A 17441-nucleotide genomic window follows, 5' to 3' on the forward strand; every position below is an offset into this window, starting at 1 on the left:
GTCAGTGCATCCAGTTGGAACATGCATCACTCTCACAGTGCACAACAAACAAGCCACACTCCTCCTTGTCAAAATATGTCTACAAGCTAAACAACAGAGCTAATTAATGGGCAATAAAATGCACCCAAATGTATCAATGTGTAAATCATAACACAAGCATGTGCATCCCATATACTGTTGTATTGCTGTGTCTGTAGCTAAATGAAAGGGTAGTTCAGATATACTAGGTCTTATTTTCTTAGTTTTGGTTATCTTCCCTTCACTTTCGGTTAAACCTTCAAAGAAAGTGGTTTCAGTAATCTGGATTAACTGCTGGCTTGTCTGATTATCTGACTGCTTGTGTTTGTCTGAGTTTGTTGTAGTGATGTTGCTGTCCCAAAACCCAAAAGTCCCAATGCTAAAACCCCTTAATCTTGGTATACTGTATATGTAATGCCTTTTCTAGTCTTAATGCTGAAATCAAATTATTGTCCACACTAGCTTCTCTGACAGAAGGTAACTCAAAAGCATAAAGACACACAAAGGTATTAACACAGCATTACAGATGGAACGAGGAACATGCTGTGAGTTGACACATGAGAAATTTGTTTGAGTCATTCTTACCTGAGAGCTTCAACATCCCCACTCTTATGGACACAGGTCACTTCTCTGGTCTGGTAACCGACTTGCAGGTCCCAGAACTTTCCTCCTGGGCGATTCTGACGATTCCTGTTCCTCTTCTTCTTGATGAGTTCCCTGGTCTCTGGATCCTTCACCTTACCCCTCTCCCTTAACCTCTCCCTGACCTTCTCCCTCATTTTCTCTCTTTTTTCTTTGTTTTTAGCCTTTTTCTGTCGTTTGGGTCTATCAGCCTGTCGGGATGGTCTGTCAGGTTTTCTGTTTGGCCTGCCCAGTTTTCTGTTGGGTCTGGATGGTTTGTCACCATCTCTGGATGGTTTATCACCCTCTTTAGACCTTTTGTCTCCTTCTTTGTGTTGTTTGTCATCCACTCTGGTCTGTTTGTCCCCTCCTTTGGCCTGTTTGTCGCCCTCACCAGACTGTTTGACACCTTCTCTCGACTGCTTGTCTCTCCCTCTGGACTGTTTGTCACCCTCTCTGGGCTGCTTTTCACCCTCCCTGGACTGTTTTTCACCCCCCTCCCTGGACTGTTTTTCGCCCTCTCTGGACTGTTTGTCACTCTCACTCTCCCTGGGTGGTTTGTCTGCTTGTCTGGCTTGCCTTGGCAGTGGTACAGAGCAGGGTCCCCAGGGTCCCACCCTGAGGCTGTACAGGCTTTCCTCTCCCTCACAGGGCCCTGGTTGGCATGTCTGAAACTCGGTTAGGTTTGGGCAGGCTGCCCCGCCAAACAGTGGCGGAGCCAAAACAAAGCGGATCCGGTTCTGCAGGCCCATCCCACAAGTTTTAGAACAAGGAGTCCACACTGTGAACTCAGACACCACACAGTCCCGAGGACAGGGGATAAGACATGCCTGCTCCAGGCGAGGTTTAGGCTCAAAGTATTCACAGATTGCATCCTCTGCTGGCTCGCCATCCGCTTTCTGGACACAGCCCACTTCTCGTGTCTGGATGCCCTCTTCCCCCCGGGTGCACACAGCAGGGCGCTGCACCCCAACACTGCGCATCGACACCGGGACACATTGGTTCCAGGCGCCCAGCTGCCAGTCATACAGATCTTTGTGCCAGTCACACACTCTGAAGCAGCTCTGTTGGTTGTCCGGCCGTTCTGCTTGGTCACAGTTGGTGTGAAGGGTAGTCCAACCGTCAGAGTGGGCGCACCATACTGCCCTGCTCTGGCTGCCACCAGGACCACATTCACTGCCCATACAACGACCCCATGGACCTGTGAGGATGGAGAAAGATGGAGAACAACAGAGGTCAGGGAAGAGTCACAATGACAATAGTTTCAATTGGGGGAATTAATAGAATAATGCTCTCACCCTCTCTTAAAGGATTCAATTACTGTTTATCACAAATGATTTACTTATGCAGTTTTGGCCATCCTTCCTATCAGTAATACAGTAACAACACTCTATTCATTAAGTTAATTTCTGAGATCTGGGAACACAGCAACATCAATAAAAAGCAGATTGATTGGCAAGAAAAAAGGGCAGTCAGACCATGAGAGAGGTTTTCACCAGAACTAAGGGGAGTAGTAAAATCATTAGCCACACATGTATACATCCACCACAGCTCACTCTCAGTTTGACCTCCACATAAAGTGGTTTAGATAAACTGTATAAACAGTTTGTTTGTTTAAAACCTGTCTGATCATCTGACTACCAATGTCATATTCCCACTTAAGAAACTACTTTGGTGAGTGCAGTGTTCTCATAGCTTCTAGAAAACAATGGCCAAACCCTCAAAAATAGGACCCAACTTGTAATAAACCAGAATTCTCTTTTCAATGCTACTGTTGGCAGCCTTTGAGAAGAGCACCTTCTCTGACCATTCCTAATGTGTTTCTGAAAATTTGAATATGAGTTGATGCATTTGAAAACATGTCTGATGATGTTGAAGTGTTGATGAAGAAATAGTTTTCAAAAATATTGAAGTTTCATGGTCAAGTATTCACTAACCATTCCACTGGAGACTATTCAATCTCAGTCACTACCAGTTGTTGGCAAAAAAGAGACAAGGTTTATTATTCCACCAAAAGAGGATATTATTTATGGTCCTAAAGTGCTTACAGACAACACTTTTGGCTTTACATGCCGACTATCTGAAACCTAAGTGCTTCCGAGTGCAATAATAATGTCCTGACAAATACACACTTACTGTTAAATCATTCTCTTTCAATACTGTGATTGCACTTCCACTGGATTTATGAGAATGCAATTATTGGTCTAGATAAATTTCGACATCAGGACAAAACCCCTGTTAGGAGCACAGCAGATACAGAACCAGAGCAGCTGAAGAACTCAATCAATACAGCAGCAATATAAAAAATAGCTGATGTGAGGAATGGCACTGCCTTGTATATCATTAACTTTGTATAGTGCAACAATGCTGGAAACCTTCGCAGGTCAAGACTCAGTAAAACATCACTCACACTCTGAAATTTTTACAAGCCTGATCAGAGATGATAATAAAAGTTAAAAATTCCTGTGAGATTTTAAATTAGATAAAGGACAAAAAATCTAATTTAACTGAATTTTTATTTTAATAGTCAAAGGTATAATTATGAATTAGATTTAATTGGTATTTTAATTAAAGTTAGACTGAAAAATGTAAGTGTGCATTACTCACAACTCTCTAATAGGTAATATCAGCTTTGTAATTTTCTTTTTCTCTATCCCCAAATGAAACCGTACTGCTTCCAACCTATTGCTTGATTGAAAGTGGTGATTGTTTCTTACACTTGTTGCTATAAACAGCCAGTATCTGCTAGGTTTATCAAAGAAAAATACATGGGTTTCTCAAATAGTTTGAGAAACTATTTTGCAGTTGTTATCTGAACATCAGAAAATGTAAACTTGAGGAAGCCTTGGAATTAACTATTTTTTATACTTTGCATCCTTGTGATCATGAAACAAATTTGTTGCGATCTCCATATAACAAACTTAGCTTTTCTGTGATCACAAAATAACGACTGTAAGTATTATACGTTCATGAGAAAGGAAAGCTTGTTATACTGAGACTATAAAATAATGTCTGTGCAATAAAAAGAAGAAAACAAGCAATGATCCTGTTTGAAAAACAAAGTTAAAGACAAAATCAGAGTATTTGCTGGCACGGTCTAGTGAAAATAGTGAAAAATCTAGTGAAATAGGCATCAAACACAAATCATGAAAGAAAGGAAAAGAAAAAACAGTACAATAACACAAATTTGGTAATTTCTAGCCACATAAACTTAAGAAATTCCAAATCATCCCCTAAAGTAAGTTGAAAGAAAGTTTGTGCCTATTGCCTTGTGGTAAAAACACAGAGCATGTTGCTGCACTGGGTCAGCCATAGTGAAGCTCTTCACGCTGCCTGTGGTATGCAAAGGCAACCCTGGCTGATAGCAGGGATGCTCATCACAGAGCAGAAATGGGTCATTTCATCATCAGCAACAACCAGGCCTTGCAGTGAAAACACCATGGGCTCTGGAGAACTGACTCTAAGCCTCACCCTCGACTGCACTGTACAACACCCAAGAAGTGAAATTTTACCTTTTTCATGGCCAATGAAATCATAAAAGTGAAAAGAACTGATTTCTGAACTGTACTTTTATTCATTTAAAACTGGAGAAAATGTTGATCATACTGTATATATTTGGAATGTAAGCCAACTTTTTTGTTATTATGTTATGTCCCTAAAAGAGATCTAAATTCCCCAAAGTTTGGGGTGGTCTTGAAAAACTGATAGCCTTCAAGAACTAACTAAAATAAAATTAACTCAAATGTCCCGTCATCTGTAGTTTAATTGTGTGCTGGCAGCTAACTTAATCTTCGGTTAATAATGCATATAGTATAATATGATTGCTCTGGACATATGCAGGGTGTTTTCTATGTATCATGACTGTGGGCTGATTTGGTGCTATTTCGTGTGCCTATGATGATGTCAGATAGAGCTGGAACCAGTTCATGCAGTGTTGCCTGAAGATGTTATCTATTATAGACAAGAAACACCCCCGGCTCTGCTGTATGACAGATTAGATGTGAAGAAACAGGGTGCAATTTCTCACCAAGTGGTGAGTTCTGTTTTTTGCAGTGATAACCTCTCTCTCTCCCTATCCCCCACCCTGAAGACATTCATGGTTCTGACAGGTTTTTGATCCTAACAATTCTGAAGGCTACAAACAAGTTGGAAATGAGTTATTACTGTAACTCCAATATGACATGAATGTGATATCAGGCACAACAGTGCTTTGAGCTAAATGCTAACATCAGCATGCTAATATCCTCCAATTGGCAATGTTGACACACTGCTACTTAGCAGGTAGAATGTTTACCATGTTCATCATCTCAGTTTAGTGAGTTAGCACTAAAGGCAAGGTATAATTATATGTGATGTGAATGACATTAGTTTTGTAGGTATTTGGTGGAGAGTAATGGGCTCAGTGGAATGTTGACCTGATGGTGACGCTAGAGGGACACTAAAGGGATCATCACAACTATTACAATTCATCACAATTCAGACATGACAGGATGTATGTAGCAAATTTTATGAAAATCCATGCAGTAGATGTCAAGATATTTCACTGGATAAATGAAAGTTTTGACCTGCTGGAGGCAATAGAATAAATATAAGGAAGACCAAAGTCGTTAGGATTCAGCCTTTGGAGATCTTGAATGTCTGTACCAAAGTTCATAGCAATCCATCCAACGGCTGTTTAGGTATTTCCCTCAAAATCAAAAAAATGTCACCCTCATCATGAATCAAGGAATTAATAGGACTCATGACCTGACTGTCTGCATAAACCTCCCAGTGAGAGTACCCATGGAAAAAAAGTCTGATCTGCAACTGTCTATCACTTAGTAATACAGTAATTTATTGTACTCAGAGTATGTAGTCAGAGGCTGTATTAAACAGTGCTTTATGGTTTCACTCAATAAAGCTGAGATGCAGCAATGAAAATGTCAACAGAAGAACCAGCAGGCTGAATTAGCCTACAGCTGCAGGCAGATGGTCGGGATCAATACAAATCAATAGAGGTAGCAAGAAACTGCCCCAGACACAAGAGACAGCTGCAGTCACAGATCTGGCATCTTTTACTGGCTGCCATTATCCTTTTTGGCTGGAAATGTAGACATACACCACAGTAAGAATAGCATATCTGAGGCACACTGCTCATTTAATGTAGCATTTAATGTTTCATATACTGTGTCAGGGGTCATTGATGAAAAACAACAGTAAATTGATTTTGTAATTAAGAATATAGACAAAAGGCTACATGCTGCCAGGCTAAATTGCCATCTGGGCTGAGGTTTTCATCCACATTGTGAATCCTCTAAAGAGGCCAGCATGTTCATAGCCATAAAGTGTTAGCTCCCTGGCAGGCAGCATTGTCTCAGCTCCACACAGGTGTTCACCATAATTTATGAACATACTACTGAATGACACGGTTATCTGCAGGCCAATGGTGAGCGTAAAAACTAAAGGAGGGTGTCTGTACACATGCTGGCTTACATCTCCTATCACCCACTGAGAGCCAGGAGGCATGGAGGGCACTGTGCCAACAAGACTGCAACTCCAGGAGGGATGTCACACATCTAATCACACTCCCCCTTCATCCTTATACTACAAACACCCATCAGTCTGGCCACGACTATACCAATGAGAGACAAAGACATGATGAAGAGCTGGGTTTTTCCTTTTTAGTTATGTTGGTTTTTTGAACAAAGGCTTTTCCTAGTCACAAAACTTGTAAAAGTCACTACATCTAGTTATCTCATGGAGGTGATTAATGCCATGTTCACATCATATCTTTAAGACTGTAATTACGAACAACTGAGTAGGAAGAAACGCTTGAGTCAGCTTTGCAGTTGTAATTCTGAGTCGGAGAAATTCTAACAGCGATAATATTTCTCACTCGGCAAGAACAACTAAAGACGTGTCAACAATCCAGTGGCTAAAGTGATACAAAGCCGCCATCTTAGGCAATTACATGCATATAAAATTAGTCAATTCAATTAAAAAAGAGCTTGTATTTGTTTGTATCTGATTTCACTTGTTAATTAACCACTACAAATTTATAGCTAAAATAGCTAGTTCAGGCTATTTATTTCATATGACCAAAAGGCTAGCATCAGGGGTAACAATCATAATAATCAATAATCATAATAATGTACACCCATTCTTATGATTCTGCTGGCATTTTGGAAAGGCTACCAGGTACCATAAAGGTTAAGCTGAAAAGTTTTAGCTCTGAGGAGGACAACAGTAAGCTCAGGTATCAACCTGGCTTTGTTAGCTTGTGAGCTAGCCAGCAGGCTATAGGTACATTTTTACTAACATGCTACTGACTATTACTGCTATTGGAAACTAATTGAAAAACCCAACTAGTGCACAAATCTGAGCTAGGTTACAGGCAAGGTACCTTCTGGAAGCTTACCCTTGGCGTGAATTTTGGTCGTTTCAGAGGCTACATAAACAAACAGTAGACTATTAGTAGGATATCATTTCTGTTTCCTGTTCTTGAATGAATGGCCATTTGTGGGCATGTGCAAGCAATCAGACATCATCACAAGGAGGAAGTAGAGGTAACTTTGCAAACAAGGCATTCAGAGCGGTTTGATGCCCTGACTTTTGACTTTCAGGGAGCATTTTAACATACATTCACTGACAATGACTGACAGACATATAAGTTTATAGTGGGTTTGTTTGTACTACGTAAACAAGAGAACTCGTGTGCTCAACTCAGTGTCTTCATAGTGTAATGGGTGCTGACCCAAAAGGCACAAAAATAGCAAATGAAGTCCGTCTGCAATAGCAGAAGGAAACTGTCATGGCATTGCAATTCACACAGTTCAAACAAGGAAAATTTCCCGGGGAAAGAGAGCTAATAAAATGTGTAGGCCTGACATAGAGATCTGTCTTTATGAGCTTGTTCCTCAAATTACGCTTAGTAGTAACAAATATGGGAGGGTTAACAAACTCTTGGTCAACAATGGGGTCAGTAGACAGAATATGCCAACATTTTCTGACAACACTTTTAACCAACTTTTCATGGATATTGAGGCAGTTAGGCTACTGTTGAAGGGAGGAGACAGGGAAAAGAACTTCTCCAAAGAGAGGCCTATTGGATACACTACTTACAGACTGAGTATCCTGGGGGCTTAAAAGACGAATTTTTGTTGTCTTGTTTTTTATGAATACAGATGTGTATTATGATGTATATGCATTTGTATTTTCTATGGAGTTTCTGCACATGATGAGTTTATGTATATACACGCATTTCCTTATTGTTAGTCTGTAAATCAATTGGTCACTTATCTGGTTGTTGCACTAATAGAATGTGATATATTTCTTCTCATGACTTATTGTTTGTACTACTATTTTTTGTACTAGTATTTGTCTTTTGATGCTGTTGTTTTTATGATTTCCATCAGCTGGTTGTTAATCACCTGAAGGTCCCTGGCTGCTGTTTAATAGGGGTCACACCCACATGTCTCAGACATGCTGAGGAAAGCCTAGAGCTGAAGCGCGTCCGTTTCCTTCTGCTACTGTGCAGTATAAAAACTGTTACATACTTATTTCTGAGTGACAACTTCATTTGCTATTTTTTTTGTACTATGCCCTGTGATGACTAATTAAATCTGGTAAAATTCACACTGAAGGGCCACAAAAAGACACCCATTTGTCCTAATTAGCATATAGAGGCAGACATTAACAGTTTTTTTTTCCAGTTGTATTCATATTGTATGTGTAAGTGGGATATGAATATAATATTAAACTCCAGATAACAAGCAGTGTTTGAAAAGGAGAGGATCAACAATGAGAGTAACTGTAACTTCCCAAATGGTGAATGAAAGTCTAAGATGTTAACATACAGTGAGGGACAGAAGGCAGACGAATGGGCTGAGTTGATCAGTGCGGATAAAAGGGAATATGGTGGGGGAAAGGCCTGTGCCTGGCCCATAATTGGCCCTGTACTCACAGTCCACTGGTCCTGATCCTCAGCCCCAAGGCTCTATTGTGAGCATCTAACCATAGACTTTTTCTCTCCTCCTAACATCAACACCATTAAAGTACTAGTGGCTTCTGCTGAGATTGGTACAGGCACCACTACACACTTGCCTCAATTGAAGCCCACTTTTTTGTTGTTGGTTCCTCAGATTAGACAATTGACCCTTTACTCTTTACCAGTGCTCAGGCTGAGGATGCTGACTTTTTGCCTGGTGAACAGCTTTAGCATTAGTCTTTTAGCATGATATCATGTATAGCCATTAAATGCATATTTTAAGATCCCTTTAAAGGGTTCTAGTTTTAAAATGAGTGAGTCAGACAACCAACTTACAAAACTGGTAGCTAACATTAATTAGCTAGCAAGCTACAACCAATAAAATCTGCTAGAGACAGCTGGCATTTCAGAAATTAGATGTTGCTTACCTCCACCTGAAATCAAGGATCCATTGTCTCCAAAAATAGACAAAACATTTTGCTTGGTAAACTGGCCACCATTATCATTGTACACTGCATTTGTGCGCTCTTAGAATGGAAGGCTGTAGCTTGGACAGGGTATAGTAAAGGATATGGTACAGGGACAGGGTATAGTTTAGGAGTTCAGTGGAGTGTTAACTTTCCCAAATTCAATAAAGAGCAGGACACAGCCGCTAAAATCTAATACAGTAGTATCCAGGTGCAGCTCCCACATTTTTGGGGAAACAGCTCGTGTCAGCCTTAAACATGGCTTTTTCTAATGTACCCTGTAACTCCACAAAATAACATTGCTAGCTTACTAATGTAGGTAGAAGTAGAATGGTAATTAGGAAGGCATGCTTATGATTGCAGCTTATGTTAAAGCAGACAAACACATTGGTTAGTCCATTCCTTACACTTTTTGTCTTGTGTTTTTGTTTTTAGCTATAAAAAAGACAAGAAAAGTGTCTCATCTCGATTGAAATAAAATCATGGTTGGAGCGCCAAAAAGGCCCTGTACAGTTACGTGTCATAAAAATTCACACACTGACCTCCTGACTTTGACACAAAAATTCAATTTATTTTTTCAAGGTTTTAATTTTATTTGAGTTCTTCACTCAGCAGATGAATATAAATCAACAGAGCAGAAAAGGTCAATCTCTGAAGGAAGTAAATGATGTCTTCAAACCTGCAACACACATCTTTAATATCCACTATTCTCAGATAAGTCGACTTAATAGCTGTCAGGCCACAGGGGAGGAGAAAAGGCCTTACCTTGTTGTTTCTCAACAGGCTTATCTCCTCTGTAGCTTGCCAGCACAAGAAAATTGAGATCTGTGTGAAATCCTCAATAATGGGATTGCTCTTTTTGGACACACCGCACCCTGCAACACCTAGACCTCCCACCTGGTCTGCCTGCCACTTTCCCATGGTGCCAAACAGAAGATTGGCATTGACATTTACTGGGATAATGGAAACCAGTGTGAGATGTGCATCCTACCAGTGGCTTTTGGACAGAAAGGCAAGAAAAATGAGAGCAGCAGCAGGCAGTCAATCTGTATTCATATGTTGAACACATGTCTATGATAAAGGGACTGTGAAAAGGTCAGGGATTTACCATTAACTACTGGATGCCCTCGTGCAGTGCAAATATTTCCATAACACAGTGAAATAAAGAAATCTTATTCCACCTCTAAATCCATAATAACGCACTACGACAAAGATAAACAGCCAACAAAGGACTGAATGCATTTTGTAATGTTTTCCCATTTTCTGGTGTCTTCCTATACTGAAAATTTGTTTAATTTACATACAATCCTCGTACAATAGAGTTCTTGACCCAATAACTTGCTTTGGATCACACATGTAAATAGCATCTTTTATTTACAAAATTGCATGAAAGTCTTTCACAATAACATGTAGAATGAGTTTTCATCTTTTCTTTTCTAATTCTCCACCTATATCACAATAAATTACAAATAAAGTACTTCTTTTGGTAATTTCCTCCTATTTTTGTATCATAAGCCTATGTTTACTTACTCAGTTTCAGTCCAGGTCTTTACATAGTACCAACGTTCAGAGCAGAATATCTACTATTCTAAGAGGTTACAGGTTAAAAGAACTGAATCATTTTGGAGTGCTGGTAGACTCATCTGAGCCGTTCTAATAAATCTGGAGAATCTCAGCGGTTTTATTGACTGAGAGACACAAAAAAGCTGTAAATATGAATAAGTATGAACATAGCATACTTTTCAAATGGCAACAGCAAACATAGTGTGGCCTATTGTTCTGATGGACAGCTGGGACACAGTGAAGACTAATGCAAATGTCAGAAGCTGGTGAAGCTAATGTGTATTCTAAACAGTATAATTGCATGATTGCATTTCTTGTTACTTTTATTTAACAAAGCAAAACAGATTATATTGGTGGCAGGGACAGTTTTGAGACTTTAAACCTCAAAATATGACCTAAAAGTTGTTTGGTAACTCAAACACCACATAGAAGAATAAGAATAATGTCAGCGTCTTCAGGTAAGTACTGATGCATAATTTTGCACTGTTTTCATCAAAGTGAAGACTTTGTAGTTTCACAGACAAATTTCTCAAAAAATAATATATACACAATAGAATGTCGATAAAAGTCAATAGTGAGCAATATTGGGGAAACCATTTCAAAACTGTTACTAGTGAAGCTACAAGGTACTCTTCATCTCAAGTGGACTATGGAAACACTATACTTTTTTTGAAAGTAGAAACAAGCAACTCAGAAAAAGTAACTTAACACATTGAAACTATCTCATATCAGAGCATATCTACTGTCAAGAATATAATAAACAAATGCAATCAGTTCTGAGGGATAGAAAATAAAATATAGCAATGTAGCGTTTGGTCAAACTAACCCACTACTTGGTGGAAAAAATATCTTGCTACAAGAAACGTTAGATGATTCTGAAAATCTTTGCCATGGGGAAATGTAGTTAAACTAGTCATGTCACTACATGTAGCATGGCATATTCACCATGTCAGCACAGATCCAGATTATACCATCTCATGGTCATGGCTCTCCATTCTGCAGCAGATTCCTAACACAGACTTCACCAACCTAATGACCCTAATGCTCCTAAATCGTCTCAAACCAGCCTGTGGTGATGCTCTGTGTGCATTACAGAGTTCTTCCTGGCAGCTTTCACAACTTTATAATTGCCAAGCCCCACAGGCTCAAGGGAAAACAATGTATTACTGATATCACTGCAGACTTACTAGCTAACTCACTTATCATCTCTCTCTGGCCTCTCTGTCTCTGTGTTATTCTTCACCATTTTTTCTGCCACTCTCATGCATTCAGTTTAACTTTATGTTTGTGCAGCTGTACTTTTCTTGCACTCTCATTTTATTGATTTCATCACCACTGTTTCACTGTGTCCATCAGACTCAGTGTCTCAGACACTGCTGATCTGATTTTGATGAAACTCAGGGAGATGATGCATCTTAATGCATCTGTTACTCTGATTGGTGAGAGAGAGGCACAAAAGTTTTAAGTTGTCCATTGACTGATCACAGATACACTACCTATAGGTCCTTTTGGCAGAAGACATTTTGACTTGTGGTATTAACACAGGTCTTACTAATAACATTAACAATGGTTCTGTTCTATTCAAGTGTCCCAGTACGCCATGACAGTTAACCAGCATGCACAATACTGGGACCCTAAAACTGAAACAGCTAAATGGAATTCAGCTGTCATTCATTTCATTTTCAAACATTTCATTTAGTTTATTTACTCCTGTGTGCTTTTCCTACTGAGACATGTCAACATGTCCATGAAAATACAAAACTTGGAGGAATGATACTAGAATGAAACCATGATGCACTGTGGTTGTTTATTTAGTAATTCTGTTTTTGGCTCCCTTTATCGAACATTGTTTCCCTCAAGCCCATGATATTAGGAGAGATATTAGGACAGAGAGCCCAAGATGATGTCCTCAAATATCTCCTTTTGTCCCAACCAATAGTCCACAACCCAAAGACATTCAGTTTGCTATGATAGAAACCAGAAAAGATTCATATTTGTGATACTGGAACCAGAGAATTTTTTTTCTTTAAGAATGACTCTAACAAGTTGGAGCTGCCAATAGTTGGCAACTAATACATTAATTGACTAATCCAGCTCAATTTTCTGTTAATCAATTAAAATAAATAGCTGCAGGACAATAGAAAAGGAGTAGATATTTGATCTTTTATCTGTTGTTTCAGTGTGAGAGTGAGGAGCAAACTTTTAAAAAATCCATCTGAAAACACAGATGAGAACAGAAAACTATTTTAAATGTATCAACATTAACTGTAGACCAGGCATGACATGCATGTAACAGTGTTTCCAATCATCATATTTCACAGCAGCTCATTGTCTGTCTGCTACAATCTTCACCACCTTCCCTGTTTGTTTCAGGGTGAACTGCTTTCAGGTTAGCTGTGGTCGACTCTGGCTGAGTGCCTCTGGTCTTTGATCTGCAGACAGCATGATCAAAAGAGTAGTTGGTGTGGAAATGAGAGGACAGTGGTCTGTGTTTGTCCCGGGGTCACCAAAGACCCCCTGCCAGCTTGATGGAAGATATAGCTTGAAAATAGATCTGTCTCTACATGATCACACAGTATTAGTCGTCCAAACACAGCTGCACAATGTGACTGGATTTGGCCGATTTGTAAGACCCAGACCTCACATGGTGAGGGCTATAAGAAGCATTACAGTGTATCCACAAAAGCAGTGAACACTAATCCAAAGACAATACGCTGTGTTTCAACAATGTTTAGTTTGTAACCTTAAGAGCATGGCGAGAATAATAAGACAGGCACAATTTGTCTGGTTTATTAGATAAAGGTATGTAGAAATACCAGAGGCTCAAACAAACCAGCGTTCATGCATCTTTCATAAGGCTTGTCAGAGTAGCGAAGCCATCCCTTCTCAGGAAGGGACATTACACGGCTCATTTGGGGTGTCGTGCTGCTACATGGAAAACAGCTTCACTACAGCAGAACAGAGCAGACTGTGCTGCTTGTTAAATGCAGTGTTTGGCTCTGGATATTGTAACACAGACCTGAAGCAAAACATGAACAGATGGTACTGACTTGTATTCATTTTTGATTGTTTTTTTTTTTTTATTTGCCCATGTCAGAATTTCAAGAAGGACTTTTTACAACCAGCAGCCGTCTCTTTTTATATATTTTATAAATTATTATGGAAACATTCATATGGATCCAAGCAGGTATTCAATGTTTCCTTCAATTTTATGTCAGGATGGATCAGCTATTGGGTGGATTGCCATAAAATGTTCTTCCAACATTCATGGCACTCAGGATGTATTGCCTTTGGTTGTCTCTTGACACTTTTCATCTTGCGGCATTATTAGGTCAAATTTTTCTTTGTCTCTGGGGCGTAATTTCCATCATCCCCCCCCCCCCCCCCCTGCAAAGCCCTGATATACCCCAAAAAATTGCCAGCGACGAGTAGTAGACACGGATATTCTGCCTGCATGGTTCTATAGTACATTTTGGCAACTGATGTGGATGTGTTCCACGCCTGTGCACTTAAAAAAATTGCTCACTGAATGAGCAATTTTTTAGTTCATAAAAATGAAATGTCAACAGCAGCAGTTAAATTTAGTGTCTTTCTTTGGTGCAGGTCTGAATGCTTAACCCCTATAGTGAGGGGATCTGGTGGCTCTGTTATGCTTTTGGGGGCATTTTGCTGGCATGGTGTGAGTCCACTTGTCCCCTTAGAGGGAAGAGTCACTGCAAATCAATATAAAATTGTTCTGTGTGATCACCTTTATCCTATGATGCAACATTTCTATCCTGATGGGAGTGGTCTCTTCCAGGATGACAATGCCCAATTCACAGGGCACGAGGGGTCACTGAATAGACGAGTATGAAAATGATGTGAATCATATGCTATGGCCTTCATAGTCACTAGATCTCAACCCAGTTGAACACCTATGGGAGATTTTGGAATGTCATGTTAGACAGCGCTCTCCACCACCATCATCAAACCCCCAAATGAGATAATATCTTTTGGAAGAATGGTGTTCATCCCTTCAGAAGAGTTCCAGAGACTTGTAGAATCAATGCCAAGGTGCACTGAAGCTGTTCTGGCGGCACTTGGTGACCCAAAACCTTACTAAGACACTTTATGTTGGTTTTTCCTTTAATTTGTCACCAGTCTGTATATCCATAATTGAATAACTCAGCTTTTTCTCACACATATTTAGTACTATTCTAGCAGACTTTAGCAGGATGACCAACTTAATTATTTCTGAGATATTGTATTGGTTACCGTAGTCCCTAAATATATGTAGAAATGCAGGATATTGGATTCAAATTGCAAATTTTTTTTCTTGGGGAGGACCCCAGACCACCCATTTTAGTGTCCCCTATACATTTTTGTTTTGTGCTAATGTGTTTGTCGGCAAATGACAACTAAAATTGGAAATTTAACATTACATGCAAAATACTAGTGTCACACCTGAGTGTGTCCATATGTTTTAAATAAACGTAGAAGTTATTGAAGCTCATAGAAGTAATCCTACCCCACCTATTATGTCCCTTTTCACCTTTTCCTGCCAAGATTATATTCTTTATTGGTTTATACTCTGACCTTTAAAAATGTCATTGGTAAAAAGAGTAATAATCAATGCTTGAAGTGGAAAAAAAATGCCAGTACTCCCCTTATTCACATGTTGAAGTGTGTATCAGCAACTTGTATCATGTTCAGCGCTGTGCATGTCTTGAATTTTCTTGTGAAATTCATCGCGTGATGCCATCTTTTCAACCTCTGCTGCTTTTAAGTGGGATCTGGAATCTCTGTGTTCCTTGATTTTCTTACGCAATGAATGTTGTTGTCTAGCCTTGTCAGCACTAAAGGCAGAAATTAAACACCCACTCCACTCAGTTGACAGCCTCAGTCCCTGCTCTTTCTGAGCAGGAGGCGATGTAACTTTGCTACATACTTTGCACCCAAGCTTTTTGTCTTTGACAATGAGCCAGTTGTTCTGGGAGCAAAAGTACATCATTTTATTCTTTGACCAACAGTTAGGACATTCATCCTGACTGAGGTTATTGTTAACATAGTAGCCGGCTGCGGTTGTGTTGGCGGTAGCTGCAGGTGTTTTTGCTGATGCAAACATTACATCAACAGGTTATTCGCTGCTAGGAGTGGCGCTATCGTTAGCTTGCTGCTCTTGGCCTGCATTTAATAGTGGTTGGGTAGGATTTGACTTTCAAAGCACTGTTGTGTCATTGTCTGACTGTTCATGTTCTCGTTGTGCCCTTTTGGAGCCAGGCAAACATTATTGTTAGGTTAATGAAACGTTACTTAGTGCGTCACATAGTGCCCCCTAGGTAATGCTGTTTATTTAGGGCCATTATTAAAAAAAAGAAAAGAGTACTGGCAGCTTGTGAGAAGTGTCGGTGCACAAGAAAAAGTCACAGTACACCAAAGAATAAAATGTAAAAGTTCCAGTACTGTGTACTGTTGAGTACCAGCCCACTTTGAGCACTGGTAATAATGAATGAGAAAGAAGGAGAGATGGAAGTTGAACTGTGGGAGTAATTAAATAGGTAATACTTAAAGCACAAGGCAGGTATATGGAAACATGCATGGGAGTCATATAGGGCCTTGAAATGTACTGAAAATTACATCTGTGGCACAAACCTCTGGGATAATTTTGGCTTTGCAATGATAAATCACAATAGAGCACTGATATATCGATGTTTTCAAGCCTGGAAAAGTCAAACATTTATGCAGTCATGGAAGAAAAGCTGTCTTGGCATGGACCCTGGAGTAATTAAACTCCTGCTGCTACAGTGTTCCATGGGATTGGTGCAATACCTTAATTGGATATATGTAGCTTATAGGTCCCTACACTGATAAACAAACGATTTCAGTGGGGGCGGGGGCGGGGGGGGGGGGGGGGTTCTGTTAATGTGAGTAAAGGGCAAGTTGTCTTGCTACTAATAAACACATACAACCAGCTATAGAAATAATACTGTAGTATCACTAACGATGGTCAGACTCTATGCCTAATGACTATACTTCTGTAAAAATAAATATTAATTTAGGGAACATTGAGAGTTATTTATTCACTGGGCAACATAGTCATTTTTATTGAATTGATTACAGTGAAAATTTGCAGCTATCTACTGACATACATTGAAATATAATTTACAGGTCACAAAAATGAATTGTGTAGCCTATTTCTTATTTTTCACTGCTTGCATGCTGATTTTGCTGACAAGTAACTGGTGTTATTTTTGTTGAATGACTGTTGTCCTCTATCTACAACATGAACAATTTCCAAACTAATGGCACATAGCGGCTCTGTCCATCCAAATCAGTTTCTCAATAAACAACCTTGTCGCCAATTATGTCTGTACAGAAACCTGTACTAGAACCTGTGCTCATGGATCTGTAAATCTGCATTATAGAGAGTCAAAGTCATGACATCACATCCGAGCTAGCCTCTGTTCCACTAGCTTCTGTAACTCAATGCAATATTCTTTCTGAAAAAAACAAAGCCTATACCTATAGCTCCCATGAAAATTTACAGGTGTAGCTGTGCAGCTACTTACGTCATTGCAACTTGGTTTCATCCATATCCATAAATCTCAACAAAATTCTCTTGTAAAGTAATTTTTATGTAATTAAAAATTAAATATCAATTAAATAAACAATGTTAGATTCTTTTTTAGACATAAAGCAAGCCACACCACTTACTGTTGAGAAAGGCTGGATTTTTAGTGTTGTTACAGATGTCAATGGGAATTTGAATGATGTCTGTGAGGATTATAAGTAGTCCAGGTCATTGAAGTTCCAAAAGCATTGAGTTC

At 39.5% G+C, this 17441-nt stretch overlaps 1 protein-coding gene across 1 annotated transcript in view; it reads right to left on the reverse strand.

Annotated features, from left to right (window-relative positions):
• thsd7aa (thrombospondin, type I, domain containing 7Aa) overlaps window positions 1–17441 on the reverse strand; it is a 174251-nt gene that overhangs the window by 100697 nt on the left and 56113 nt on the right. Inside the window, exon 2 of the mRNA XM_067611663.1 lies at window positions 604–1840. Coding sequence (XP_067467764.1) covers window positions 604–1840 — 1237 coding nt within the window. The remainder of the gene's footprint in view (window positions 1–603; window positions 1841–17441) is intronic.

Source organism: Thunnus thynnus, chromosome 15 (genome assembly GCF_963924715.1).
Source record: "Thunnus thynnus chromosome 15, fThuThy2.1, whole genome shotgun sequence".
Classification (NCBI taxonomy): Eukaryota; Metazoa; Chordata; class Actinopteri; order Scombriformes; family Scombridae; genus Thunnus; species Thunnus thynnus.